General features: G+C 41.7%; 2 protein-coding genes and 1 long non-coding RNA gene across 6 annotated transcripts; 2 read left to right on the plus strand and 1 right to left on the minus strand.

Moving 5' to 3' along the window:
* Window positions 1–276: 276 nt before the first annotated feature.
* LOC102719815 (ultraviolet-B receptor UVR8) lies at window positions 277–4,886 on the minus strand. Of its 2 annotated transcripts, none has more exons than XM_015839261.2 (8): window positions 4,662–4,886; window positions 3,772–3,927; window positions 3,405–3,563; window positions 1,596–1,754; window positions 1,384–1,515; window positions 1,189–1,299; window positions 733–831; window positions 277–654 (listed from the first exon to the last, which is right to left on the minus strand). In XM_015839261.2, the coding sequence occupies exons 1-8, from the start codon at window positions 4,864–4,866 to the stop codon at window positions 467–469; spliced, it is 1,209 nt and encodes a 402-aa protein (XP_015694747.1). In that variant the 5' UTR covers window positions 4,867–4,886; the 3' UTR covers window positions 277–466. The 2 variants fall into 2 exon arrangements, with proteins under 2 accessions (XP_015694747.1, XP_006644799.1); XM_006644736.3 differs by having other exon boundaries at window positions 1,189–1,302.
* A 1,546-nt stretch (window positions 4,887–6,432) lies between these two features.
* Window positions 6,433–7,265, plus strand: LOC107305021. Its single transcript, XR_001551144.2, has 3 exons — window positions 6,433–6,637; window positions 6,781–6,865; window positions 6,976–7,265. It is a non-coding gene; the product is annotated as an uncharacterized LOC107305021 (long non-coding RNA).
* A 4,378-nt stretch (window positions 7,266–11,643) lies between these two features.
* Window positions 11,644–16,118, plus strand: LOC102708768. 3 transcript variants are annotated; one of them, XM_040519879.1, is made up of 7 exons: window positions 11,644–11,716; window positions 11,845–12,157; window positions 12,269–12,338; window positions 12,519–12,667; window positions 12,775–13,264; window positions 13,376–13,495; window positions 15,603–16,118. In XM_040519879.1, exons 2-7 carry the CDS (start codon window positions 11,998–12,000, stop codon window positions 15,817–15,819), a joined length of 1,206 nt encoding a protein of 401 aa, XP_040375813.1. In that variant the 5' UTR covers window positions 11,644–11,716; window positions 11,845–11,997; the 3' UTR covers window positions 15,820–16,118. The 3 variants fall into 3 exon arrangements, with proteins under 3 accessions (XP_040375813.1, XP_040375812.1, XP_040375814.1); XM_040519878.1 differs by having other exon boundaries at window positions 11,646–12,157; XM_040519880.1 differs by having other exon boundaries at window positions 11,646–12,157; window positions 12,778–13,264.
* The last annotated feature ends 10,560 nt before the right edge of the window (window positions 16,119–26,678 follow it).

The raw sequence follows: 26,678 nt of genomic DNA on the forward strand, positions 1-26,678 counted from the left end.
TCTCGGTATCTTCTCAGGAAATATAAAATTACTCATTTGGTTTACCTAAGACTTGAGAGTCATCTACTCCGTGTAACCAGCCGACAATTATTTATAAGTTTATACCTAGCTCTCTACTCTCTAGTGTCTGCTTTCCTCAGCTCAGCAGTTTGATCTTTTGGAGGACAGCATCTAAGAATATTGTTCTTTTAAGAACCAGATGCATCACTACAGCATTATATATATCCTATCCAGAATATGGTTCTACGCAACAACGAATAGCCAATGAAGGTACGGCATACTGTTTTCTCTTTTAAATTCATCAACAATGGAGAGGTCAAATGTGGACTCCAAATCCAAAGGGGCCCATCTATTTCTCAAACAGGCAGGTAAATATAGCCCAGGGTTGCCAGTGATCGTATCAGAAACTGACCAAATCATGTTACAAGCATAATTTTTACACCGATGAAATCCATCACGATATTAACTAATCGGCCGCCAAGCCAGAATTCACCACGACAGTAAATCCACTCCCACAATAGACGTTAACCGAAGCAGAAGAACATGGCCTCTTATCACCTATATTTACTCTCTGAGGAGCCACTTGATCACAAGTATCTCCCAAACCAAGCTGTCCATGCTCTCCCCAGCCCCAAGTGAAGACTGCCCCTTTATCTGATACAAAGATGCAAGAGCATTTAGTTGTTTCACCCTGAATTATATGTCCATTTTCAGCTTTTGGAGTAACTTTACCTGTTACTAGAGCAGAATGTTCAGTGCCAGCAGCAATGTGCACCACCTGATCTCCATCAACACAGGGAACCTTCACCAGAGTTGACAAGGAGGATGAATCTGCAGATCATGAAGACAACTTTTAGACGGTGAGAGGTGCAAACGCGGCATGTAGATCAATGGCAGAGAGAGAGAGAGAGAGAGAGAATGCCCTATGCCTCTTATGGAAGAAAAAAATTTCGAAGCCCAATGTTCCCTATGCCATGAGTACCGTAACTCATTTTGTATGAAGGCTAAGCAGACTGTTATTGCCAAAAGAAATAAAGCACACAAGTTGGGAATTATTATTAGGCTAACACATAAAATGTGTGTTACTGTATATGCAAATATATTATTCTATTTAGCGGGTCGCTACTGGTTTCTAAAAACTCAATACAACTATATGACATAACATAATCAAAAATGAAAAGGGACTACCATCATGATCATGGCTTGACGTGGCGGGATTTAATCTCTGCATTGGCTCTGAACTTGACACATGGGGATCAAGCTTCTGATGACGGTAAGCACCAATTGTGTACAATTCACCTGCTGTAAATGCAGAATGCCAACTCATTTGACAGCAGTTCCAGTACATATTTCAATTGGAAAGGAATGTGGCGCCACACATACCAGATAAAACTAGTGCATGATGCCATCCCAATGCCACTTGAGAACTACTCAAAGAGGGAAAGACTGGCTGAGGTCGATCATCATCATGTTCACCAATTAATGCTCTTCCCCAGATGTACAACTGGCCAGATTCTGTTCCATGAAATGAAAGTGCGATCATGTCCAAGTACCAAAGAGAAGAGTGTTTGCAACAACAGAATTAAAAGGCTTACCATCCAATGCAGCACTGTGATCTCCATTGGCATATATATTCCCTATCTTACAGTTTGGAAAGCCATCAATTAATTTAGGAACATTGTAAAACTTTTGGTTCCTAGCGCATCTGCCAATTTGTCCCCTTCTCGCTGAGCCAAATCCATAGACAGAATTATCTGGAAGAAAGAGGAGTAGCAGTGTCATCTGTTTGTAACATATATGGACAATTAGTCTGTTAATACAACAAATAGTAGAGGTGTCCATAAAATTGTTAGATGTCCAATAGGAAAGATAAATGACTGATGAGCTAACACCTGCAACATCTCTTGCATATTCATCATTTTTTTAAGAGAAGAGTATTTTTATCCGACCTCCATATCCAAGGATATATGCAGCCATTTTCATATGCTCCTATGGAGATTTAAACCCAGGACTTTGGGTGTTACTCAGGTAACTGCAACCACTAGGCTACATGCCCTTTCACTTGCATATTCATCATTAGAGCACAATGATAGTGCAGCATCTCCATTATCTAAAAAAAATTATAGTGCAGCATCTTTCTGCAGAGAATGTTAAAGTCTCAAAGGTACTCAGCTATTCATAGGTTTCACATCATCAGAGAAAACAGTGGCCTTAAAATTCTCAGGTGACTAATAGGAAAGTTATATGGTTGTCGACTGATGACCTAAAACCTCCCACCCCTCCTGAATTACTAGTGCAGAATGATGGTTCTGCGTCCTTCCTAGCTAGAAGGTACCAAGCTGTTTATCGATTTTGCATCATCAAACAGAACAGCAAAAACCAAATAACTCCTCAGACATCATAACATGGTTTATTCACCTCATGCCAGGTATTCAAAAAGACAAACATTGAATACATTGGCATTTTGGAATGTCACAGATTAAACATCAATTTATCGATTGTACATTACTTAATATCTTATGCCCTCCATTACTTGCTCAACCTGTTACGTTTGCGGGTATGGCTTCAGCTAAACATTACACCGACTTATTTTTAACAAAACACAGAGGAATCCTATGCAAATTAAATTGACTTTTGATCCTTAGCATAATAAACAAAGAGGCTTTGAAACTTGTCCATTCCAGATATAAATTGGACAGCTGAAAATCCAGGCTCCAATATGTGACCGCATCACTAGGTGTAATTTCTAGTAATTTGCTAAATCCAGGGCACAAAATCTCTTCCAAAGAGCGTATGATGAAGCATAAAATATTATTGTTGGTACACTTTCAAAGATATAGCAAGGAGAAAAAAAAATCAATCAAAATTTGCTCATAGCAACAGCCCTGGACTCTTTGTTGTCCTAATCTTGTAGCTTTACTCATAAATTTAGTTAAACATTTCTAGGGTCTAAATACCGTCAAATACATGTACCTAGATCATAACATAAATACTTTTGTATGCTACAGATGGAAAAAAAAATCAAAGAACGCCTATTCGATCCTTCTTCAAGGAATCAATAACCCAAGGTTGCTGGCGTGTTTGGCTTCAAAGAACTAAAGTGGGCCATCTTGTTCTTCATTTTCGCTTTCAATAAAAATTGCCAGTAGGGTCTTGCCCTGCTTAGATGTGTATCCTCAATAGAAAAGAAAAATATTGAGTAATTATTTCTCTCAAGGCTTTTAAACTTTAGGAAATGCATTACAGAGTATGGTTGGATCATTTGAAATTTGGTTATTGCCCAAAAAGACGAAATATTTCTAAACAAGTGGTTTCAGAGAGGTAACAAGTAATTCTGTGCAGGTTCATGTACTATGCAATTTCTTAAAAATTAAGCTAACATCGCAACACATGGTGTTGCATACCTTTCAATAGGACAAGAGAATGGCGCATCCCAAATGCAACCCTCACAACATGCTTTGTGGTAAAGTATGCCACTTCAAAAGGCAAGTTCCTTGGGTGATTATCGCCAGCACCGAGCTGTCCAAATGAACCATCTCCACACATGAAAAGCTGTCCAGAATCTGAAAATAAAAACTAGAAACATCACAGCTAAGCTCATCAGTGATGGTTTATTTTTTCAAACAAAAAACAGAAGATTGAATAGCTTGGTCAAAAACAAAAATGCACACATTATATGTGATATAGTGATATAAAGTAGAGTATGTTGAACATAAAGCATAGAAGATCATAAGAGAGTACAAGAAAATGAGTGGTTTCAGAATAAGACACCTGTAGCAAATCCAGAATGATTCCATCCAGCAGATACACAGGTTATTGAGTAGTTCTCAAAGAACTTCACAAACTTTGGATGAGGGATGTTCTCCATGTCCCCATGACCAAGTTGACCATGTGTCCCTCTTCCCCAAGTAAATACTTCACCATCACCTGAAATGTTGAGTAGCTGTTAAAGAACTGGTGCATATTGCTCTCTTCAAGGAATCTGATGCTCAGACCATACTCTTGAGGACTGATGGAAATGGTGCCAAGGTTGCCAATTGCCCAATTTAGGGAACACGCAAGTATTCTCAAGAAACCCTTGAGAGAATAAGGAAAAAAAATGCAAAAGTGCCAAGGTTCCCAACAAGAGAAATTTCTTCTAGTAAATAATTAAGCTTCAACAAACAATATATCTTGATAATAGGATAGGATACAAACAACACTGTGAACCATATCTAATCACTAATTACTCAACAAGACGGAAAACAGAACCTAACTGGGTAAAAAATAGCCACTTAATAATGCAGGTATGCAACAGAGAGATGCTTCTCCACTAAATGGTACTAATTTCAGAAATTGAGAACAAAGGAATTAGGGAAAGGTTTTAGATTTCTGCAATTGCAAACATGTTCTAAGTTCTAACCAATCACCAGGCCCAACAAATCACTTCAGGGTGTTTGTATGAAGGTGGTTATTCAAAAAGCTAGAAAATTAATGCAAACCTAACTCTATGAATGTGTGTTGCTATGGTCAGCAAAACTAACTAGACATGCACAAATCCATGGTTAGTCTAGGTATCTAGCTGAAGCTGAGTTCAACTACTAGCGATGCGAGAGGGCAGTCACTACGACAATGGTCGCTTACTACAGAATGTGGCGGCTTTGAGTGGAAGCGGCGCGTACCTGTGAGAGCGATGGCGTGGGCGCCACCGCCGGCGACGAAAGAAACCCGACCGCGGCAGCGAAGCGGAAAGAGGAGCGGCTGCGGGAGGTGGTGGTCCTGGAAGCCGCCGTTCCCGAGCTGCCCGTCGGTGCCCGCGCCCCAACTCCACGCCCACGCCGCGCCTTCCTCCTGCTCCTCCTCTTCCACCGCCGCCGCCTTCTCCATGCCTCCGAACCGGCTCGCTAGGCGCAGGAGAGCGCGAGGGGAGAAAACTATCACGGGACTTCGGTCCTCTGCTCATCAGGAAGACCTTGATTCCCTGTGTGACGCGTGTTCCGGCACGAATCTCAGAGCACTGTGGGGCTTTTTCACAGAAAGATAAAGCCATACTTGCAAAAATTAATCTATAAATAAAATACTCGTGCGTATTCTTATTGATAAAAACAAAATATAAAAATAAATCATAATAAAAACCATAAAATCAATTCTATATTTAAAATTAAAATTTTAAATTTTATCTTATAAATATAAGAGAAAGACTTGGGGACTCGTCCCCTCGACTTAACTTGTGGCTTTCGAGCTCACGAGCAGAATCATGCTACAGCAATTAGCAAGAATATTTGCAATGTGGGTTTTCTTCGAGGGGTATTTAGCTTGAAGTGTCGAAACCGTTTTGGTTGTACAAGTTAAAATTTAAATTTTAATATTAAAATTTAAAGTTGATTTAAAAGTTTTTATTTTTTATTTTTTTTAATCACCAATAATACATATATAAAAGTTTTATCGATAATTTTTTTAATCATTAATAGATAGTTTTGCTTATACTTATTAAAAGCAAACTGATAGGCCGGTAACTTTGCAGAGGTTGGCAACCGGAATCCTTCCTGACTTTTGACATATGGCCTTCCAACCAACGTACGCACGTCTGGCCTTTTCTCGAATATGATTCCCTTTGAAACGTGGTTAATCCTCGTTCTGTCTCACAAAATTCTGCTAATTACCCCCAAAAATTAATAGTCAGACGCACGCTCGCGCGAGTTAATTCTTACATCCTCCCCTAAAACCAAATTGCCGAAACCACATCGCCTTCTGCATATATATATATATATATATCGGTTCATTTTTCATGTCCCCGTTCCGAGATCAGCAAATGGCATGGCCAACAACCGAAAGCTCACGATCGAGAATAATGGCGGTCGATATCTGTTCTGGTACCTTTTTTCCCCCGGTGTGAAAGAACACAAAGAATGAATTTAATCCGGACAGCATCTGCTGATCCTCTGATCCGTTCGTGCTGCCCTTCCTTCGCCGGCCGGGTGGACGATCGATTCGTGTCGGCCGTCACGTCGGCGTCCCCCGTCGAATATATCACTCGTCGCCGGCCGGCCACCTTCTTATCCTGCCCGAAGAAAACTAGCTACTGCCGTTTACACGGAAAGGGTGTTCTAGAATCTTGATATCCTCTTCTCATTTCTAGAATGTTGCCCACCAGCACTGTCACACTGATCTCATCTCATCTACGGCCTTCTGAACTTTTTGAGCTTCTGAACATTTTTCACTCAGCTCATTACAGATCATATTTGCAGCAGCATCCGGCATTACGTGCCTTGAAGTAAAGGGCAAGAACAATCCAAAGGAAAAAAAGTGATCGAAGAAAGTAACAAAGAGACGGCGAATATATTCGTTTCCCTCTGATCCATCGCACGTACTCCCTCCTCGCCGATGGATCGATCAGCGGCGCACGCAGAATAGAGCCGGCTCCGGCTGGACGCTAGCTCTGAACACCGCGAGAAGCATCGCCTAGTCTAGTCGCAGTCGCAGGCTTGCAGCCTGCTCCATGGTCTATATATACACACCTTCCAGGACCGTGGTCTTCGTACTCTCACCATTGGTAGCAAAACCAGCGAGGTCGTCTGATCGAAACAGAAGCCAGCGACCGATCGAGCGACCAGCATGGATGATCGTAGGTACGGCTACCCGTATCCACCACACCAAGGTAAGCATTTTTTGTGTGCTTCAAGTACTGACCTGACAGGCTGACGCTGGATTTCATTTTTTTTTCTGAATTCGCTTGCATTTCATGGTGTTCTACTCGTTGATCCGCCTTTGCCATCTTGGCTGTGCGATCGATGCGTTCAGGGTACTACAATGGCCCGCCGGTGATGGCGCCGCCGCAGTACGCCGCTCCGCCGCCGAGGAGGGAGCCGAGCTTCCTTGAAGGATGGTAAGAAAGCCATGCCACAGCCGCCCACATGCATATATATATATATATATGATCGTAAGAATACTTTCTTGCTAGCTCTGCATTGTGTGTGCTAATTTGTCTGAACACAGCCTTGCAGCTCTGTGCTGCTGCTGCCTCATCGACGAGTGCTGCTGCGACCCGTCGGTCATATTTGTGACCTAATTAATGGCCGTAACCATGGTGTTGATGAGGACGATGAGTCCGAATTGAGATATTGATAACTCCATACACGTGTGTAATTGTCTTTTGTTGATCAGGTGTTCAGGGATCAGATGTATGATCCATCTGCAGTACAAATGATTTAACTGCAGTGGTATAAATATTTTTATTACATGCACTGGTTGCTGGACTAACTCAGGACATATACTTTATATATATATATATATATATATATATATATATATATATGTAATATGTATGATCGACTATAAGAATAAATAGAGGCAAAGTGAAGTTATCGTGCACACAACCCACCTGAATTTGCTTATGTAAGGACATTGCTACGTTAAAGATTACACAAGCATTTCCAGATATTTCAAATTTATCAACTCTATGTATTCATAGTACGGTGCATGCCGATGGCATCTGGTCGTAGTTGTTATCAGGGTCAGATTCTCTATCATAATAGTAGGACTATTACACGTACTGACATGTGGATCCGTAGAGGGACGTGACACACCTATTAGTGACGATAATGTAATGTAATGGTGTTACGATTAAGTTCGGTTAGTGTCTTCCAGCTGAGAGATCAAATCAACTGGAGCCACCGTCGATGCAGCTGCTCAACTGGGCCGTGCATTTCCAATCGAACGTTGGTCAAAAGATCTCAAAAGGATCGGAGTTTAACGCCAATGGGCCTTTCAGCAAAACAGCGCGATACAAAGCTGGCTCTCATCAGGCCCAAAAGGACCAGTGTGGCCACCGATGTTTGGACCGAATCCTCCTACGTAACTTTTGTGCAGTTGTGCTACTAATATATGAGTCATATTAAGGTAGGCCCATACGTAAGCGACTCAAACTGCACAACAGTTATGTGAAAGGATCTAGTTCCATGAATATGGCCACTTATATAGGTCGTACTATATTGATCATCGAACGGTCGTATGATGTTTCGGGTTGGAGTTTAAAATAATAGTATCTTTAAAATATTATTATATTCCAACCATAACATTACAATTTAAAATATATTTGACATATGACATAACTTACCCTTGATCCATTTTTCAAAAAATTTGGACCAAACTACCCATTTCGTTTTCGTTCATCCGTTCTCTCTCCTGTTCATCACTCCAAGAATGGAGCTGGACCCCAGCATGGGCGCTGCTGCAAGGTTCGTGGCCGGATCCTGCCCGGAGTCGATGGCTACTGTGTAATGGGCGTCGCATGGAAGATGGCGGTGGCGCTCGCAGCCGAGAAGCCGGTGCCGGTAGAGCAGCCATCGGCGGGGCGGCCGGGGTGGCGACGACGCCGACACCGACAAGACGCCTTCTTTTGCTTAGATCAAATGCGTGCTGCGGCTTCTCTAGCTTGGCTCCACAGAGATAGACACTGGTGGTAGTAGTTGTGTGCATAGGATTCGCATGATGTTGCAAAGGCGGAGATGAGAATAGAAATCTGAGAGACTTTGGTCCTGTTCTTTTCTATTTTAAATTTTTATTTGTCATATTTCTTAAGCACCTAAATGGTGAGTTTTACAAAAATTTTCTATATAAGAACTTAATGCTTGATAATTTTTTAACCGCGTAGGAGTTACTTCATTCATCGATGCTTTTAAATAACTACAAAATAAATCTGATTGTGCATCATCAATGCATCAATTTCAGCTATATCAAGCAAGGCATTTTGTATTTGTGCTAACTTTTATGTATCTCTTTTCTTTGAGCATTTTTCTCATTCTTGAATTACAAGGTATCCCACTGTTTTCTATGTAAAATTTAATATCTTTTAGTACCTAAGGTATCAAAAGATATCAAATTTTACATAGAAAACAGTGATACCTCATGTTTTCTTTTCAATCAGATTGAGAAGACTTGCAGCTCAAAAAAAAGGAAAAAGAAAAGAACGAAATAAATAAAGAAAATAACTATAAGAACTTGAAAGCGAAGCTGCGTCGCTGCTATAAACGCACCTTGAAGCTGGTATAATTAAACCAGCAACATCAGCATCCACGAACCAACACGCTACGTCAGGCGAGCATTGAGAAGAGAAAACGACCATAGGAAATTCAGAATTATGTTGTGTGATGGGAATTAATGCGTGCCGTACCAAAGCTTGCGAGAGATTAAGAAAGGTGGCTGTCCGGCGAGAAGGGACAAACCAAGTACCTTTTTTCTTTTGTCCTACAATCAGCACCCCTGGCTGGCTGGCTCTGGTTCCCTTGCCCTGCCGGAGAAGAAGCAGTACACTCAAAATGGCAGGCTTACGTTAAGTTACAGTATTTATTCTTGGACGGTCTCACACCATTCCGTAGCAGAGGCAGGCTCCCTCTACCTGCTGAACTACTTCCACGGAGCTCTCACGAAAAAGTCCCAACAACCTCTCTTCGGCCCTTTTTTATAAATCTTGGCTCCTATCGTTTCGCTTTGCGGTGAAATAAGCGATAACACGTTTTTGTAAATGGAAAATAATTTGTAGGTAAAATTTTTATATACATATCCATGACGACTCAAAAGCAAAATATGTAAAACAAGCCATGATGAAAAAAATCATAAAATCAAGTTTAAAATTAAGTTCTAAAATTCAAATTTTAACTTATAAGCAGTTGCAACTACGAAACGATGGAGCCCCCTGTCTCCATCAGTTTGTCGTCTGTGAATGGTGAGGGTCGTCAGATCCCTCCGCTCCCTTAGGCCGTGTTTGATAGTTAGTCTGTTAACCTGCACAGAAAACGTAGTAACATATTACTTATATAATTAATTATTAACTATAAAAATTAGAAAAATAGATTAATCTAAATTTTTAAAATATCTTTATATATAACTTTTTAAAATATATACAATTTAACAGTTGGGAAACCTACATAAGATAAAAAGAGGAAATATGAGTTAGTAATTGGCTTAGTAGATAGGTCTAGTCCATAAAGTCTTTAGACCTGTTGCCACCGTCAGGAGTCTTAAGCACCTACTAAAGCTGGGAGTAGAGCCCGTAATCTCTCCTATATCCGATATGGACCCCGTAAGGATTGTGCCCCTCTTGTTCTTTTCTCGTGGAGCCTTTTCATCAGGAAGTTGAGCTCGACAAATTGTGTCAGTGAAGCTTCAACCTTCACTCTTTGGAGGCCACAACTAAGGCCCATTTTCTTGCATTGACTTGTGTATGCTTCTCAGCCTTTTCTCGTAGTTGCCTGTGGTGCAATCGCCACTGCCGACATGATCAATTTGACCACCTCCCTTGCTAGATCTTTCTGCAAATTTCCCCTCCCCTTTCTCTTCCAACAACGCAATCTCAAGGCGACACTGAAGTTTTCCTGTACCGACAAGGCCATACCCACAATATTCAGGATTATGCCAAGGCATGATCTTATCTTATGTAGCTCACCATGGTTGTACCTGTCGCCGTCGTCAGGAGCTTCACCAAGGCTGATTCAGAGAACAATGATAGAAGGAATGGATTGCTTTTCCCATCGTTTGTTTTGTCCTTCCTTGCATATTTTCATGCCTCCATGTATTTGGCTCAATTTGAAGGGATCTACTTGCAAAACTGGTTGTGCTCCTAGTATTTTAAATAAGAGCAATTTTACTATTCTTGAAAAGATACCAGGAGGTACCACTGTTTTCTATGTAAAATTATGTAAAATTTGGTACATAGAAAACAAAGATAGGAAAAATGCTTTTTAAATAATTAATATGAGGCATCCATCTCTTTATCTTTAAAAAAATATGATATATATAGAACTAACACCAGCCTTTTAGCAGACACCACTAGTGAAATTATTTGTGTTACCGTTAAATCTTAATTAATAAAAAGTCGACAGTGCTTAAGAAATTGAATTTTTGCAGTGCTTCGTAACGTACTTAAATTTTACACTAAAGAATTGTGATATCTCCCTATATATTCTCACAGATGATAAGATTACTGTAACGAGTAAGATGCATGTTCAGATTGTATTGAAGTACACGAAAAGGTGATAATACAATGGTGCCAGAGTCCTTCCAAATGCAGAATACAAAATGCTATCCCACTGGACTCTGCTAATAAGATACGGCTACATTTAAGGACGGGTCATTGTTCTTGATGGAATCTACGAGGTTTACCCTACTTTTGAGTTCACAGTCAAGGAACAGCGACTGTAGATAACGGCCTGCCCCCTAAGGATCAGCTCTAATTAACAACGAACTCAACTTCATTATTTTTCCTTTTCCCTACTATTGACCATGGCCATGCACCCAACAGACCAAAGGCAAATAAACAGCTCGCCCTTCTCGTTTTAACAAACAGTAATTAATTTACAGACACACACCATCCTTTTCATGGCGTTTTAACAGGTAATAATATATATAACGGCTGATCAAGAACAGAATCGCAGAAGGGATTTACACCAGCGATCGCAGGAAAAATAGGAGAGAGTAATTCAATAAAATAGAGGGAGCAAAACGAGGGACTCCCGATCTCGATTGGCGATTATTCCTCCTCCCATTTCTACGACGAGGTGGGCCATCACATCGATCACCAAAGCCTCGCCTCGCCTCGCCTCGCCTCCCCTCCCCGTATAAATAAACTACCCGTTTCGCCCATCCGAACACACGAAAACACATGAACACGCCCCCACCCCTCGTATTCTAATTTGTAGTCCCTCCCGTCGCCGAGAGATTCCCCACGCCGGCTAAAACTGTGAGTGATAGCTAGCTACCTCACCTTGAACCACGCGAGCTCTCTGCCTGGTCCTCGCATCGAATCGTCGCGCGCGTGCGTGCGTGCGTTCGTTGCTGCGTTTGATTTGGTTTCTTGGGTGTTTTAAGTGTATAGATCGTCGGTCGCTGGCTTTGGTGGTGTCGATATATATTGTATATATCGAGGCAACCTTGGCCATCGCATTGTTCTCGATCTTGGGTTGTTCGTTGCTGGTGTCGCTGTCGTCGTCGCCGTCGACGAGGACGAGCGTACGGTCGGGCATGGAGAATGGAGGGGACTCGCAGAAGGGTGGTGGTGGTGGCGGCGCCGGTGAGGTGAGGAGGATCAACGTGGTGTATTTCTTGAGCCGCGGCGGCAGGACGGACCACCCGCACCTCTTCCGCGTCAACCACCTCCACCGCGCCGGCGTGCGCCTCCGCGGTATGTCCGTTTCCGTTTCTGCGCCAGTTCGATATCTCGCATGCACGCGGTTCATCGTCTTCGTCTTCGTCTTCCTCATGGAGTTGATCGTGTTGCGGTCGGTTTCATCAGATGTTAAGAGGTGGCTCTCCGAGCTGCGGAGCAAGGACATGCCGGACAGTTTCTCCTGGTCCTACAAAAAGTATGCATATTTCATAATCGGAAAAATGCAATTCTTCTTGCCTTGTTTATCATCCATAATCACGCGTGATTGTTCGGCGTTTCTTGCGCTAATCTTTCTCGCATTTTTAGCATGCTCTTGAATTATCGCCTGAGATTTTGGAATGTTTTTAATGCATTCTGCCGATTGGTTCCTGATCAGGAACTACAAGGCCGGGTATATATGGCAGGACCTGATGGACGACGACCTTATCATCCCCGTCTCCGACAACGAGTACGTGCTCAAGGGCTGCGACGTCCGGCGAGCCCCTCCTTGCAACGGAGCGCCAAAGGAGAAGTCGTCTTCTTTAGGTCCGGCAATATATATATATATTTTTCTCTGGTCTTCTTTTGCTCGTTCCGACGATCGATGACCACGAGTTAAATATTATTCACAAGATTTAATTCGTCTGTGCCAGAAGATCAAAATAAGCTGAACAGTCAGGGAGAAAACGACGTCGCGTGCGATCAGAAGCAAGTCGACGTGGCGCTCCAGGTGACGGCGCTGAACTCCGACGAGCCCTCGCCCGGCGCCGACGGAGAATCGGCGCCGTTCAAGAACGACCTGCCACGAGGCCTTCGCGGCGAAAAGCAGCAGCAGCAGCGGGAGGAGGAGGCGAAGGCGGTGTCCAAGGCGGTGGTTGCGCGATCGTTGCCGGCGGCGGAGGAGGAGCAGGTGAAAAGTTGCAGGACAAAAAACCACCCGGCCGTGCACGGCAGGGCTCGGAGGATACACCTGCCGCAGCTTCTCCACAGCATGCTGACGTGCGGCGCGGCCGCCGACGCGGACGACACCGCGCTCCGCCCCGTACCGCGGCGGGGCGCCCGCGCCGGCGCCGGCGCCAACGACGACGACGGCGAGTGGCCTCGTACGCCGGTGTGCCCCGGCATCGACGGGTGCGGCCTCAGGTGAGTAGTAAAACCCGAAACAGATTCTGATCAGATTCGACGTGACCATCATCCGAGCACACCATGGTGACAATGGGATTGATTGCGTGACTGGTCGCGTGGGCGTGGCAGGGTGGGAAAGAAGGTGAAGGTGCGGAGAGGCGGGAAAGACAAGGCGAAGCCGAAGCAGAAGCGAGACGGCGTCGATGCACACAAGCACAAGCACAAGCCGGCGAGTTTGCCGCGTTGCTCGTAAGTACTACTACTCCGCTAGCGACAGCAGACTTAGCTCGTTTTTCTCTCTTAGAGCAAGTATAATAGTAGAGTATAAATTGACTATAAACTGATGTGGAGGAAAGAGATAATGAAAAAAAGAGTGAGGTTGGCTCTCATGCAAGAGTCAGCTATACACCAACTCTAAAAAATACATTAAATGCAAAGGAAGAGAAATAGATAAGAGATAAAAATTATAGCCAATCTTATAGTCAATCTATTATATGTGTTGACTATTATATAAGCTTATAGCTAGTAAGTTGACTTTACTATTAAACTTGCTCTTAGACCACCTGTAAGAGCGAGTATAACAATATACTATAAGTTGGGTTAGCGAGTATAATAGTAGACTATAAGTTAGCTATAAGCTGATAGGGAGAAAAGAGGTAATGAAAAAGAAGTGGGGTTGGCTCTTATGCAAGAGCCAGCTATACACCAACTTAAAAAAATACATTAAATGCAAAGGTAAGAGAAAGAGATAAGACATAAAAATTATAGCCAATCTATTATATGTGTTGACTATAATATAAGGTTATAGCTAGTAAGTTGGCTTTACTATTAAACTTACTCTAATGGTTATCTATAAGTTATCAATAATACTATATAACATTTTAATAGAAGAGAGATAAAAGTCATCTCTTAATCAAGAGATAGTCTTTTGCATATATTTTAATATCAAGTGAGAATAAATAGTATGGTCATTTGTATTAAGAGTTAGTTGCTAAGAGCTAAACTATTGAAGAAGTTGTCATCAGAATGCTTAGAGATAGTAAGTTATCTCTATTGTTGGAGGTAGCATTTTTTGGCAAAATAGATCTAAACACTAGGGTTAAAAAATATCAACGTTGTATTCCCTCCGTCCTAAATTGATCATCATATAAGAGAAAACTAGAAATCATAAATTGATCATCATATAAGAAAAGAGAGCCTATTATACATTAATTGTAGTGTGAAAACCCTTTGGTTAACACGCACATTCAATGTTCGTCTACCCAATCAACTTTGATGCGATTTACAAATTTCGATTATGCATGTATACATGCAGCTTGGGATTTGTGATTCTGGTTTTCCAATGCTAATTAATTAGATTCTTGGTCTTTGTACCTAGACCTTATATGATGATCAATTTGAGATGGAGAGAGTATTTGTTAGTTGGCGGTCTGCGCTAGCAATTTTCGTCCAAAAGTGCATAAGAACACGAACCATCTCTCACTTTTGAAAAAAAATGACAAGTTTTGCATGGCTCTAAACACCAACTTGCAAAAATACAATGACAACTTTTGCCACCAAAACTTTTATCATTTGTCATTGCAAATAACTATAAAGAGGGCCAAACTGATCTGCAACCGCCTGTAACGAACTGCGTACGTGTTGTCCAACCGTACATCTGTTTCGCGGTGATCGACCGTTTCTTGTGCTCCGCTAAGTACCGTGCTTTGGCAGCTCAGGTTTGGGTTCGGTTTTGCGTTTTGATCTGTTTCTCCTTTTCGGTGAGAAAGGAAATTGGTCGGCCTGGGTTGTTGAGTGCAACTGTGCAAGCATGTCCACTGAGCCGACATAGGAACAAAAATTCCATGGGCCGGCCCATCAAGTGCATCCATAAGCGACTTCTTATTTCTTAAATCAGGAAGGGAAACTGTTTCAAATTCTCAAGAGGAAATCCACTGATTCTTACCTGACATTTAAATGGTCATAAAATTAATAATATATTAATATGATATATCATGCATAGACATGCGGTATGAAATTTAACTTCTACTTGTTGAAAAACAAATACGACTATAGATATATGTATAGAGTATAGTATAATAATTATAGTTTAATATATAGATGTCGGATTTGAATATATATGTTTGTGGGATGATATTACATGTTAATCTATCTTATTAATTTTTTTACATCTATTTAGATGTTATGCAAAAATGAGAGGATATCCCTTGCAGAGATTGGAATAAATTTCCAATCAAGATCCACAAATGACTGCTTTATTCTGCTGTAGTTCCATGTACTGTACCATTTACCTATTTAAGAGCTGAGATTGCTGAGTGCTGACATGTACAACGGTTGTGTGACTTGCCTCGTGCAGGCAGTGCGGGAAGGAGTTCAAGCCGCATGAGCTGCACTCGCACATGCAGTCGTGCAGGGGCTTCAAGGAGAGGATGAGGAGCAGCACCAGCAGCTCCCGGGCCAGCGCGGGCAGAGGCCGGAGCTCCGCCGCTGCAAGGGCCGCCAGAGGCAAGGGCGCCGCCGCCGGCGACACCTCGGAGCGGCCGTCCGCTGCGCTCCTCCTCCTCGAGTCTTGATCGATCTTATCGATGATGCATGGCCCGCTCATCACACCGAGATCCGATCGGCCGACCTTTCGAGGCCTTTCGGAATTTTGCAGCACGTATCTAGGTTACTGTACATGGATATTTGGGTTGGAACTTAATTATATGATGATCATGCGCGATAGTATACTGCTCATTAACTGGATCCTACGCCAGATGGCTTACTCGGATCAGTTTCCTCCATTGTGCGTGCGAGTTTCTTAATTATCTGGCACCCGTTATCGATCAATAACGAAAAACTCTTTGAAACACTCGAAGAAATATTTGGTCTTCTTTTATGTCAATCTAACTAGTTTATATTTTTTTAGAAAAATAGCAAGATATATTATGCAAGATAAAATTTCTACAAGTCACAGAAAAACAAATCAATTGACAGTAAATATGCATATACTAACCATAAGTTCAGTTTATTCTTTGTTACAGCTTATAGAGTTTGAATTTGGAGATATATGTGTATTCTATGATATATCATATATCAATGAAGTATGCAACATTAACAGTGATTTAAATGGTTATTGCAAAACTGCAATTAAAAAAGAGCAATTTTATAATACTTGAGAATGTACCAGAAGTTACCAAACTTCTAGTGTATAGGTACTAGGAGGTATCAAAATTTATACTAAAATTTTGGTATCTCTCAGTACCTACTTAATGACTATAAATTAGTAATTAAAAAATACAAAAATATCACTAAAATTGTTATTCTTTGTAAGCCCCATTAACTATATTAATATAATACATCTTATAACAAAATTAAATTTTAATTATTAAAATGATATGCATGAGAGAATACCTCTCGATGATTTATAATTTTAAATGATCGATACCGCTCAAATGCACGGTACAAAATACACGTTCAGCAAGAGACGTCTCCCACGGCGTGACTAATCATGAGCCGCTATTTGACGCCAGTCTTTTATTTAACACCATTAACTTTAGATCTATTTTTTATCGTTTGTCTTATTCAATTTTCTGTGTAAATATACAAATTTATAAGTTATTCTTGAAGTGTATTTAGTAATAAATTAAATTATAATAAAAGAACTAATAATTATATAATTTTTAAATAAGACAAATAATTAAATTTAGATATAAAAGTTAATGATGTTAAATAAAAAAATAGAGAGCGGTATATACGCCACTGGAAGCAAGAGACGTTTCTGACCGGTTCGGCCGTCTCGTGTCCTTGAGCTCGTGCTGTAGTCCGGCTAACTTAGGAACTGAAAAGGGAAAATCCGAAACGAAACCTGATCTTGCAATTTGCGTCGACCGGCATGGCATGCATGGCACTACTAGAAAGTACTTCATAAAAAACACGTACACGTTCATCCACGTGCCAAGGCGAAGCGTGTCCCGGTGTTCGGCCGGCGATCAAATTTTCTGTCATAACCACATCAATTTTAGTAGATTACTCTTTCGGTGTTGCCAACAATAGCAAAATGTCTCTCCCGAAATGCCCGGGCCCCAGCGTCCATCCAGTTGGCATAATCCAGCTGCCCAACCCAGGCAAGTACCCAACCCAACAAACCGGAAACAACAACAACATGCAGCTTGCTGCTCGATCATCCAGAGCGAGCCGGCCAATCACCCAGCTATGTACAAGCTGCTGCTAATCATAGCAAACCTAACAATGGCGCCCAGCCTGTGAAAGAAAAGCTCCCAGCCAAGCAATCGATCCTTGTTCCAAGGCATGAGCTTTTTGCCTAAACAAAGCACGCACACGACGCCAAAACACTATATATATACCCGAGCTCTCCCGCTGTTCTTCTCATCCCAAAATCACCCAGCTCAATCGCTAGCTTCTCTTTGTTCTCTGCTAGCTGCCAGGATCTCTAGATCAATAGCCTGCGAGCAGGTACGTACTCCCCCAAGCTAGCTAGCGGTTGAGATGGCGGCCACCCTCAAGCTCAGAATCCTCGCCGCTGCTGCCGGCATCGCCGTCGTGGCCTCGTCCTTGGTCGGGGTGGCCACCGCGACCGAGGCGCCGGCTCCTGGCCCGGCCGGAGGAGTAGGAGCAGGAGCAGCGTCGACCTCTGGAGCCGCCGCCGATGCCGCCCCGGTCGTCGCCGTTGGAACGCTGGCCGCAGCCGTCGTTGGGTACTTCTTCTGCTGAGCTCGTGTTTGTTCGGGTCTCGATCTGGACCGGTTGCGCTAGCTCGCTCTCCTCGCTGCGCGGGGGTTACATGCATTAATTTGATTAATATTTTTTCTACATTTTATGTCTGTTGTTAATTGTTGGATATATATGTGTAAGCTGATAGATTGATATATTCTTCCAACTTTTGTACACAGCGTTCCATGAAGTAATATATATATATACTTTTGTTCGTTATACTGATCGATCGTCGCCTTGTGGATTCGCTGTCAATTTCCTGCTCATGTAAATGCTGACGGGGAATTGACATGATCACCGCAACTCAACCAAATTTGCAATTCTGAATGGTAAACGGTGCTATTGTGCTGTTCGGCCTATGCACCCGACACCCGCGGACCCACAAGTTTTTTTTTTAAAAAAAAGTATAACATGGAAATCACACAGCGCGCCCAATACCCCCTACCGACAAGATAGAACAGAACATACCGATTTTAATTATCAGAATGATCAATGTCCTTCTGTTTGCAGTAGCAGCGCAGTTAAACCTAACTTTAGTAATACCATTTTTTTAATTTCTCGGATGTTACCTCATACCTGTACTCTTCATTGATGTCAAAAATAATTAATCCTTCATTTAACAAAACCTGTGTTTCTAAAATTTAAAATTCGTGCTACAAATGATTTAATTCATAGAGGCTGCAACCTATCAGCCTAGAAAATACAATTAATAAATTATTAATAAGGGTCCCTAAATAAAGTATCGATATCTTTCCCCACTACTAATTTGTCATATAAATGAAATCTTTGAGTGACGGAGCAAGTATAGTAGTACTCTTCATGCATCTTCGTTTATCTATTATTACACAATCAATTATTTAACTAAACAAGTCGTTTCTTTTTTTTTTAAGTAGGGATCTTCCCCTTTTTTTTTCCAAATAGATGTTGGAAGATCCAACTACGACTACAAACTTAGTATTAAAAAAATCCAAGTCTCTCATCTTTTTAGCTTGTTGGCTGAGAAAAACAAACGAAGTATTTACAAATAGAAAATGATTTATAAACAAAACTTTTATATATGTGTTTTTTATTATCTAAAAGCAAAGGCTAAAAAGTAAACTACAATAAAAACCTCTAAAGTCAATTTTAAATGAGTTAAAAAATTTAAATTTTGGCTTATAAGTAAGTAGAACCGAAAAGACCAAAGTGCAAGATTCTTGTCACATACAAGTGTCTATGATGATCGGCCAAATCCTCTTCGATGGTATAGAAAAGCGTTGTTGCATATTCAGTTTTAGTGAAACGAATTAAAATTCTTGTTGTCGAACGATAGACTGCTAGCTTGATAGGTTGAACGTTCATTCAATCAGCAAAATTAATTAACTACACCGCACCCAAATCAACATGCATTTTGGTTCTGTGGGTGTTTTCTTTTTCTGGCCGGGGATGTTCTGGCTTACGCCCGTTCAGTTGGAAAATTTTATTTCGAGAGGTCATATCGACGCGTACGGTTACATATTTAAAGTATTAAACATAGTCTAATTATAAAGTTAATCTCAGATTCCGCCTAGAAACCGTGAGACGAATCTTTTGAGTCTAATCAATCCATCGTTAGCACATGTTGGTTACTATAGCACTTTGTGGCTAATCATGTAGTAATTAGGTTCAAAAGATTCGTCTCACGATTTTTTCATAATTTTGTAATTAGTTTTAATGTTTATATATATTTAATGTTTTATTTAGGTGTCTACAAATTTATGTGATATTTTTAGGAACCAAACAAGCCCTTAGCAGAACTGTCAACCACCGCGCAGGTTAGACGTGTCCACATGATCCTCGTTATTCAAATTTGAGATTGCAAAAATACTTTTCATAATATAGTTGTTTCTATGATTTAAATTATATATTAAAATATAAGTATTTCTACTATTATTCACATGGATACTTGTCGTATCAATCTTTCGATTTGATTTTAACTCCACCGGCACTCCCATCCTCGTCTATTTCTCGTTTACTAGTCATCGTGCACGTGCAATATACGTTGAGATCATTGCGAATTAAATCGAACACATTATATGGATGCTTACAACTAATAAAAATTAAATTTGCAATATTATAAGAGGGCAATTTTTTTAATATTTTATATGCCATATTAATAATGGCAGTAGAAAAATATAACCCTAAGCTCTAGGATATTTTCAGAAATTAAAGTTTCATTTAAATTTGCATAAATTCAGGAAATGTGCCGGTGGAATCCACAAAGTTATTAAACCAGTCATTATGATAATATTCGATAAATATATTATCAATACATTGTCCGTCCTGGGATGAGTTTAGCTAGAAGAAAAAAAAATAATAGCCGCATACATGCTTGCAACAAAAAAGGGTATAGTTATATATTACAATAAACAAATAAACAATACTATAGGAAGGAATAGAGGAAGAAGACCATATATTTATCTATTATAATTAATAAATAAGCAGTATTAGAGGAAGGAATAGCATTAAAAAAAATAGAGGAAGAAGCTGACCACCTCGCGAAACCCCAAACTGATTTTTAGGTACCATGTTTGCTTGTCAGATCGAAAGCAAACATGCCATTGAAGACAAATTCAATATACCATATTCAGTTGTCAAAAAAAAACCATATTCATAAATAAATTTTACCCGTAATAACCTAGAGGTAAACTGCATATGAATACTGCTATATAATAATAATAATGATAATAATAATAATAATAATTAATCAATCAGCAAGCGTAAAAGTATAAACAATGTCAGGGAAGGGGGGAATATAACCAGTCCTTGCATCGGTACTTTGGTTGCAATACAAGAATAAACTGAGTGCATGAGCATGGATGCTAGTGTGGCAAGTCAGTATTATGAATCTGAATTAATGCATGGAGCTCCAGACCACAACATGCATTTTGATAAATGAGCACTCGTGAGCTGTGATTAACCTAAACGGCATACCATGGTTAAAACTACTGAAATAAGTATATACAACAATCAAAATTTCTCAAATAAAATTGTAATAAACCTAAAAAATGCATGCAAAAACATTTTCATTAGCCAAGAAAGGTTATAGTCCTCATAACTGCTGGATTCTCTTCAGAAGGAACACAAATCAGCGTCTCCAATGATTTACGAAGCAAACAAAATAGAGTAATTTCGAGATAGTACAAAGCATAGGAGAATTAGGCCGTGTTTGACTATGTGGCTAAGTTATTTAACCACCATCGTTTTCTGCGCGCACGCTTCATGAACTGTTAAACAGTATATTTTTTACAAAAATTTTCTATAGGAAAGTTGTTTTAAAAAAATCATATTAATCTATTTTATATTTTTTTAATAATTCATAATTAATTAATCATGTACTAATCTATTATACATTTTCCACGTCGGATAACTAACCCTCCCCACCCCACTACCGAACGCGGCCTTAAAGCATGGTGACAATACATGTACCATTGATTCTGCCAACAGTTATTTGACAATAAAAATGACAAATACACTGTAACCATGATAATTCATCTTGCCAAATGCCAAACACAGAGGTTGTTTGCTTATATTCACCGAGGAGAACCATGCAGCAAAAGATCCAAGGGATGATATGTGCATGTGTAGCAGTAAATGAAGCACTGACCGTATAAATCGATCGAACCAAAATAAAAACAAAAGGAAACACACTCAATGCCTAAATATATCTCCAACAGTCATATGAACTCATCAAAAATCAACATCAACTTGTTGCACGCTAGAGGTTAGAAGTATTGAAGCAGCAGCACGTGCTAGGAGGCAGTAAAAGACCAATGCATGGCGGGTGCTTCCACTCGGTCGTCCCCCGGTGATCCTCGCTTTCGCTATTGTCGCTGTGGAAGACTGGACGGCACGCGAAGCCGACAGGAGTGTGTACAGAGACAACAGAAGAACAAATTAAGGGCCACAGAGGTGCAATGGACTGCTGCGCCCGGCAAGGAGGAGATGGCTTTTGCGCTGTGAGCGGGACTGTTTCTGGAGGCTCTGCTCTCGAGGTACGATGGAACATATATGTTGAAGATTTGATTGAGGGGGAGAGGTGAAATTACTCCTAAGAGATCATAGGCGTGGTTTAGGCGAAGGTGAAGGCACAATTAAACTGTTGGTAGAGACGTGATCAAGGGGAGCAATTGAAACATGGAGGCGGCTAAGACGGAGGTGCTGTTTGCAGTGGGCTTAAAGGTAGTGTGTCCTACCTACGATTGCAAGACACAAATGTTAGTCTGTGGTTTTGAGCCGTTAGATGAGACTATCTAACGGTCATGGGTTAAAATGCAAAATATGGTGTACATTTCATTGGGTGAAGATAAAAAAACTACAACTCCTCCTTTTTATATTAGTATAGATTAAGAAGCTATATAGTTTTTTCTTCTCAACCTTAATTTATGCTAAAAATATCATAAATACTTGTTTTTTGGGATAGAATTCGATAGTACACGCGATTAAATGAATTAGCCCAAAGGGCAAAGGTTTGCACATAAAAATTGCGACCCAAGAAACACCAATCCAATGCAATTAATTAATCAATCAATCACGTTTCAGTATATTCCAAATCCACTGCAGAAATATATCCAGTGTCCATAAAACAACAAGCATACGTGATAATGCATATGCATTCATTCCCAGCCGGCCTAACAGAATAGGTACCCCAAAGCCGCGGCGACGACCGACACGGCGGCGAAGGCTGGCGCTGCGGCAGCGGCGGTGGCGCCGCCGGACGTGGGCACCGGCGCCGGCGCCGGCGCGTCTGCCGCGGAGGCCGCGCCAACCAGGGACGAGGCCACGACCACGGCGGCGACGACCTTGCACCTCAACCGCCCCGCCATATATCTCTTCGGTAGCCTCTCTCGCGTGCGTGTGTCAGTGTGTGTTCACGTACGAGCTCGTCGCAGGCGAGGCCGGCCGGAGCAGCTGCAGCAGGGGCACGAGTTTCTCTGTTTGTTTCGGTGGGTGAGCAAATGGCGAGATGGCGGGTTGCTTATATACAGCTGAGCTACGCGGGGGTTGCGCCCGTGTTACAGCTTTCACGCGGCCTAACGGCCTGATCGTTTGGTTTTCTATAAGAAAATATCAAATGATATATTTATAAATAAAATTTGTATATATGTATTCTTAGTTATTTAAAAGCTAACTACGAAAAATGTTCTATAAATTTAAGATTGAAAATTCAAATGTTAACTTATAAGAATAAATAAATAGAAGCAAAAATATGGAGTCGATATAAGTGTCGGCGTGCCGCTATCGCCTACACTTAAATTTAAAATCTAGAATTTAAGTTTGGATTTGATTATAGTGTTTTATTATAGCTTTTTTTTCAATCCTTATTTTTAAATTGCTAGTAACACATATATATAAAAGTTTTACATATAATTTATTTTTTAATTGATAATATATTATTTCGCACTTCCGCTGATGCTAAGGTGGTGTTTAAATTGAGAAAATTTTTAGGAGAAGTGTTACGTCAAATGTTTGACCGGATGTCGGAAGGGGTTTTCGGACACGAATGAAAAAACGAATTTCACGACTAGCCTGAAAACCGCGAGACGAATCTTTTGAGCCTAATTGATCTGTCATTAGCACATGTTGGTTACTGTAGCACTTATGGCTAATCATGGACTAATTAGGCTCAAAAGATTCGTCTTAAGATTTCTTCCGTAACTGTATAATTAGTTTTTTAGTTTATCTATATTTAATGTTTTATTTAGATGTCTAAAAATTCGATGAGATGTTCTTAAAAAAAAATTTGGGAACTAAACGACCCCTAAGAAGAAGCTGACGATCGAGCGGGAGGACGGCCGGACCGGCTCTGGGAATTAATCGGTTGGCTCGGCGCACGCGCAGCTGATTCGCCTCCGGCCGGCGACGGTGGGGTCGTTGGAGTGGCGGAATAATTGCGCTCGCGACGCGGCGCGGCAAGGCGCGCGGTTGAATTGGCGATGACATGACAACTCCTCTGCTCGATGCCGCGCTGTTTATGCCGGGACACCGTCGGAGTCTCCGGCGAGGAGCCGCCTAGGCTTCATGGGCTACATAGGCCTACAGACAGAACATATAGGGGTTATATACATGGGGCTAAACTTTTTAGCCTCATGTTATATTGGATGTTTGGACGTTAATTTGAAGTATTAAATATAGACTAATAAAAAAACTAATTTCACAAATGAGAGCTAATCCGCGAGACGGATTTTTTAAGCCTAATTAATCTATAATTAGCAAATGTTTACTGTAGCATCACATAGACTAATCAAGGATTAATTAGGCTCATTAGATTCGTCTCTCGAATTAGCTTAAGATTATAGATGGGTTTTATTAATATACTACGTTTACTATTCCTAATAATTATCCAAATATCCGATATGACTAGGGCCTAAAGTTTAGCTCATAGAAACAAACACCCAGTGGTCCATGGACCGTTTTGAATGCCTGGTATACATGCTTTTGAAAGCGGATTTTTTAACACGGCCCAACTATAAGACGAGACAGGCCTCCTGATCAGCGCTAACTGGCACGGTCGTACGTACGAAAACATCATCCCGGGGAACTAAAAAACACGCGGTGACGACGTGCGCATGCGCAAAGATCGAAAGCGGCAACGGCAAGATTGAACTTGCTGATGAAATGTCTGGAGATTCAACTCTTTGTACATTCGTTCGTTCTTCTTCTTTTCCAAAGAGGGACGAAAGAAATCGTATCCAAAATCCGTTGTTACATACATGCACGATACGGCGGGAGAGGGGTGCGCTCCATGATCGAAGAAGCCCGTCACCACGCTCATCAAGCCGATCGATCGAGCCGTGGCCCCAACGCGCGCGGCATGCAGCTGCATCCTACCGCTGGGCGCTGGCCCGGCAAACCCCATCTGATCAGCGTGCTCCAAGAGAGATGCCGATGCAACGTGAGGCCGAATCGAACGTGAGCGCCATGCTCTCCTAAAAATCCTACGTACACCACAGCCCGGGGATTAATTCTACTTCACCTCCGATGGGCCATGCCATGGCGACCATTTGTTATTAGCCGGTGGGAGAGAGTGATGCCTTCTGGCCGGCCGGTTCTCGGCGCCATCACGCCGGCCTCACCCGAGCACTGGCGTCGCCGTCGTCGTCGGGGTCGGCGGCGGCAGGCCGTGGGACTCCACGAGGATCGACCACAGCACGTGCACGTCCTCGCACGGGCACGACTTGACATCGTCGTACAGGATGTAGATCCCTCTCTCTGCATGCAGCCAAACATGCACACCCATTGAGATGCCGCAGGCCGGCCGACACACACACTAAATTAGCAGAGTGAGTGTGAGCAGGATTTGGGGACGTACTCTTTCGCTGCTGCACGGCGTTCACGTGGCACCAGAGCCTCCTCAGCGGGGACAGGAGCGACCGGAGCCACCCCATCCTCCCGACGAGCCTCCCCGCCCCCGGCCGTCGTCTGCGCCTCGCATTTATAATGGCACCGAAGCAGGAGCGGAGCCGTGACGACCCCGACGACGAACACGCGAACAACAACCACCACCACCACCACCGCTGCTGCTGCTCATCGAGAAGAAGACGACCAGGAGGAGGGGCTCCGGTCGTAGCTGCGTGTATGGATGCGTACGTGTGAATCAGATAAAAAAGGTGTAGGCGTAAGCTAGCCTTTGGCTTGCTTTACACTTGGGTAAAGTCACGCACACTGCTCGATCTCTCTACGGTCGATGGTCTCTCTCACTCTCTGTCTCTGCAGGTTGGGAGCCCCGAAGATCTCCTGACACGCCGGGGGACTCACCAGAATCCCTTGCGGCTCAATCATACGCGTGCGCGCGGCGACGTATGAGCCCTCGAGCGACCGCCCTGCTTGTTGATCTCTTTCCGGTGGTAAGTCGTTTTAGCAGATCTCTCGCGTACGGCGACCCCTCTCACGCGCTCGCAGCATAGCAGGTGAAAATTATAGTGCATTCTTCGACCGCAGCCGCAAGATTAAAGGGGTGATTTTGCAAATGAAAAATAATTAATGAACAAAACTTTTATATACGGGTTTTGGCGATCTAAAAGTTAATGCTGAAAAATAAAATATGATAAAATATCTTAAAATCAACTCTAAATTTAAGGTTAAAAATTTAAATTTTGTTAATTGTTCAATTATGAAGCCGACAATACTTTTTTTTTCCTATGAGCACTCTGGTACAGATTAAAGCATGGTTTCTTCTGTGTACCGTTCAAATGTGGGTTAATTAAGCGAGATCTCAACTCCTTGGTGTTAAAAGAAAAAGAAAACTGCAGTAATTAAGTACAGTTGAGCGAACACTTCTCGCGTAAGAGCAAGTTTAAAAGTAAAATCAACTTACTAGCTATAAGCTTATATAATAGTCAACACATATATATAATAGTCAACACATATAATAGATTGACTATAAAATTGGCTACAATTTTTATCTCTTATCTCTTTCTCTTTCTTTGCATTTAATGCATTTTTTTAAAGTTGGTGTATAGCTGGCTCTTGCATGAGAGTTAACCCCACTCTTTTTTCATTATATCTTTCCTCCATATCAGCTTATAGCCAACTTATAGTCTATCTACGCTGCTGGCTCCGGCCTCTTTGTCAAAGGAGAGATGATGCCCGTCTGTAGTCCTACTCCTACCATCAGTTGCATGCAGAGAGAGCGGCGTGAAAAATGCAGGCAGATGAACGCAGGGGTAATTCGCACGGCATCGATCGATCAACAACCAGA

The sequence above is a fragment of the Oryza brachyantha genome, chromosome 1 (assembly GCF_000231095.2).
Source record: "Oryza brachyantha chromosome 1, ObraRS2, whole genome shotgun sequence".
Classification (NCBI taxonomy): domain Eukaryota; kingdom Viridiplantae; phylum Streptophyta; class Magnoliopsida; order Poales; family Poaceae; genus Oryza; species Oryza brachyantha.

Coding starts and splice junctions, on each gene's coding strand:
- LOC102719815 (XM_006644736.3), bottom strand. CDS start 4,866: ATGGAGAAGGCGGCGGCGGTGGAAGAGGAGGAGCAGGAGGAAGGCGCG. Junction 3,928..4,661: donor CCACGCCATCGCTCTCACAG/GTACGCGCCGCT, acceptor TCAACATTTCAG/GTGATGGTGAAGTATTTACT. Junction 1,303..1,383: donor TCATGCACTAGTTTTATCTG/GTATGTGTGGCG, acceptor CTGCATTTACAG/CAGGTGAATTGTACACAATT.
- LOC102708768 (XM_040519879.1), top strand. CDS start 11,998: ATGGAGAATGGAGGGGACTCGCAGAAGGGTGGTGGTGGTGGCGGCGCC. Junction 12,158..12,268: donor CGCCGGCGTGCGCCTCCGCG/GTATGTCCGTTT, acceptor CGGTTTCATCAG/ATGTTAAGAGGTGGCTCTCC. Junction 13,496..15,602: donor GCGAGTTTGCCGCGTTGCTC/GTAAGTACTACT, acceptor TGCCTCGTGCAG/GCAGTGCGGGAAGGAGTTCA.